Consider the following 3,446-nt stretch of genomic DNA (forward strand, 5'->3'; position numbering starts at 1 on the left):
ATACAGCATTAAAAATGGGAGTACTGGGTGACATGCAAGTGTGTTGGATAAAGATAAGCTGCCCAAGGACTCTAGTATATGGCTATTATCTCCCTACCCTACTTTAACCTATCTTCTCTACCCAGGAAGACTGTACTACTGCAGTAGCTGAGCAGATAGGAACTGTTTATAGATGCATCCTTCCAAGAGCCCACATAATTAGGGAAGTATCATTACCCCCACTTTACAGAAAACAGAGGCAGAGAGCCCAGTGTCTTGCCCAAAGTCATGCATCGAGTCTGTGGCAGAAACTGAAGCCAGATACTTTCTGACTTCTGGTTCAGCACATTAATACAGGTTAGCAGCCTCTGCAATGGATTCAGTGTTTAGCTCTCTACCAAAGCGTAAGCTGTTACTCGGCTATGGCAAAAACGCATCTAATTAGCTGTTTCTAAATACTAGTTGGGATCAAATTCTGCTTTCTGTTATCACCAATCTAATTCTGACATCAATGGATTTCAATTGTGATCAATATGTCTCCTTATATCTGCTGTGTCAGGGTACATGGAGATGAGAAGACTCATTAGATCAATGAATGCACACATGAAGGCTATAACAGGATGTGCTACATTTGGTCTTGGCCCAAACCCAAGACAATTTATAGTCCCTTCCCATGATCAACACTCCTGTAGAAGCCAGCCCAGGTAAAAAGAAAGAGCTGTCCAAATACTGTGAGCAAGTTACTTCATGAAGAACAATCACTTACTCTAGTGAACTTAGTGTTTTCAGCTGTGGAAGGAACCAAACCAGCTTCTCAACTCCCTGGTCTCCTAGAGAATTATTTGTCAGACTAGGATTTAAAAGAAAATCTGTATTATTCAGTAAAGAAAATACTATGCATTATCCAGTCCTTTAGTGTCAAACCCCCAGAACCAGAATAGTGGCCTTCTCTAAGAGCAATCCAAACAGAAGGTAGATCATCCATCCTGCTTCCCTTCTCCTTGTTTGGGGAGAGTTTGACCAGTTAGGGCAGGAGTAGGCAAAATGGTGGATCCAGCTGGTGGCCAGAGTCCATTTCCCAGCACCCCTACCCATTTTGCTGTGGCCAGTTTCCCCAGGAGCACTGGGGTCTGGATTTCTATAGAGACCAGCCCCAGCAGCACTGGCAGGAAGCTGCTCTGGGGCAGGGGCCAGGATCTTGTACCAGTGACAGTGTGATCCGGAGCTGGGGAAGAGCCACAATCTGCTGCCCACATGCCCAGCAGATTGCAGCTTTGTCCCGGCTCCAGACCACACTGTCACTGCTGCAAGATCTCAGCCCTGGAGTGGCTCCCCACCCAGCCATGCACCCTGCCAGTGCTGCTGGGGTCAGTCTCCATGGAAACCCTGGCCCCATGCTGGCACAGCGCTACCACTCCTGGGGTCTCCATGAAAACCAGCTGCAGCAACAAGGGTAGGGGCTGCTCGATAATGAAGTCTGCTGTGGGCCTGATCTGGCCCATGACTTTGCCCACCACTGTGTTAGGGGAAATGAACCATTTCACTTTTAACTCAGATCCAATTTAATACCCAGGAGCCTGATTCTTGACCCACTTACAGGAATTACAGCTGTTCTGTACAGGCCAAATTAGCCCACATAGCACTCTGTATTGCTGGGGCCAGCCTGCTTTCAGTCCCCAAACTAGTTTGTTTGTAGCAGACTCAGGAACCTCTATGCTGATGCTCTAAAAATGCTGTTATAAACAAGATCCCCAAGTACAAAATAGAATAGAAAATGACTCACTCTAGGGCTGTTACTCTGCTACAGTGCTTCAATACAGCGCACAACTTCTCCAGATCGTTCCTGGAAAAGTGACTGTCTGTCACTCTGAAAAGGAAACCAAATAGCCACGTACAGAATTGCCAACCTCAGGCATTCCAACATTGTGAGTTTATGTCCTCCCCTGCCCCTCCCCCTCAAAATCAGGAAACTGCCTTAAAAATCATAAACACTTCATTCATGGAGTCTGTGGCAGATGAAGACATTGAACCCACATCTCTGAAGTTGTGACTAAAAAACTTATTCACAATCCCATCCTTCCTTTAAACAGCCTACCAGAGATATGAGGGTATTTTGAACTGTATGGGTTAATATAATTTGAATTAGATCCAAGCCCAGGGTTGAGTTCAGGAGCTTATTGCCATGCATGCCCCAGAACACCAGTAGCCAACCAGCTCAGTCACTCAAAATTAGCTCTCTGACATGGTAATTAAGGGCATTTTTACACATGCTGGGGGGGGCGGTGTGTGCTTTAATTAGAGCAGCTCTGAGAGCTGCTTTAAGAGCTGCTCTAATCAAAGCACTGCAGTGTCTTGTGTATCAGCATCCCCACACTTAAAAATGGAGGCGGAGGCGCTTAAACTAAAGCTCACTGAACAAGCTTTAGGTCAAGCACCCCTGCCGCTATTTTGAAGTGCAGGGACACTGATGTACAAGACATGTGAGGCTGCTGGAATGCGGTAATTGCCATGTCCTATCAGACTCAATTAATCGAGTCTGTTCTGATGCACTGTTATTACAGCATGTCATAGCAGCCTCAATGCTCATGTATAGGCACCCTAAAGTATTAACATGATGGTCACCAGAGCTATTTGGTGAATGAGACTTTATGTGAAGGAACTGGACAAAGTTCTTGCAAGGAAACACAAACCCTAACCACAGGCACCAGTATGGATCTTTAATGGGGAATGACACTTCCTTCAACAGCCTAGTCAGTGTTACTCATCATTTGGGCTCACAGCAGAAATACAAATCAGCTATAGATAAATAGTCTGTGAACACCCATGGAAAGCATAATCTTACCTTATTCTTCTAGGGACCATAGGCTTCTGGCTTTCATTCCCATCCAACTGATCACCGTAAGAGGAGGTATCCCTGTACCAACACACATTATTGGATATGAGCATGAACATTTTTTTTAAGGCAAGAGGGAAACTACAGAGAACAAGTTAAGAACTTGAGCAGAAATAACCAACGTTGAAAGAAGCAGCCCTTTCATAAGAAGGCCCCAGAAAAAGCAGGAACAAATTACTGGATTACCAGAGATATGGCTTCCCATGTTTATAGAACTACCTGCCACTCTGACTGACCCTGAAGGCCCTGCCTTTGTCCACACCATTCCTCTACTCGTGTCTAGTCTCTTCTTCATTCCTGCAGTTAACCAAATAAATGCAGTAAGAGTGGTTGTAGGCAGAAAAGGTTTGGTGCTTGTTTGAAGGCTAGGATGGGTGGCTCTGGGAAGATCTCTTTAAGAATAGGGTCTCTTTCTAGTATAGGTTGCAATTGTTTGAGGATTTTCTGTACAGGTTTGAGGGAAGGGTGATACGTCATAATCAGCGGTGTGTGATTTGTGGGGGGGTTTCTTCTGTACTGCAGCAGTTCTTCACGTGGTATCCAGGTGGCTCTTTCAAACATGCGATCTATTTCT

General features: G+C 45.3%; 1 protein-coding gene across 1 annotated transcript in view; it reads right to left on the reverse strand.

Annotated features, from left to right (window-relative positions):
* NLRC5 (NLR family CARD domain containing 5) overlaps positions 1 to 3,446 on the reverse strand; it is a 127,859-nt gene that overhangs the window by 67,534 nt on the left and 56,879 nt on the right. Inside the window, exons 15-17 of the mRNA XM_019505888.1 lie at positions 2,822 to 2,893; positions 1,763 to 1,846; positions 746 to 829 (exon numbers count right to left, since the gene is read on the reverse strand). Coding sequence (XP_019361433.1) covers positions 746 to 829; positions 1,763 to 1,846; positions 2,822 to 2,893 — 240 coding nt within the window. The remainder of the gene's footprint in view (positions 1 to 745; positions 830 to 1,762; positions 1,847 to 2,821; positions 2,894 to 3,446) is intronic.

The sequence above is a fragment of the Gavialis gangeticus genome, unplaced genomic scaffold (genome assembly GCF_001723915.1).
Source record: "Gavialis gangeticus isolate Ggan-Ray unplaced genomic scaffold, GavGan_comp1, whole genome shotgun sequence".
In the NCBI taxonomy this organism is placed as follows: domain Eukaryota; kingdom Metazoa; phylum Chordata; order Crocodylia; family Gavialidae; genus Gavialis; species Gavialis gangeticus.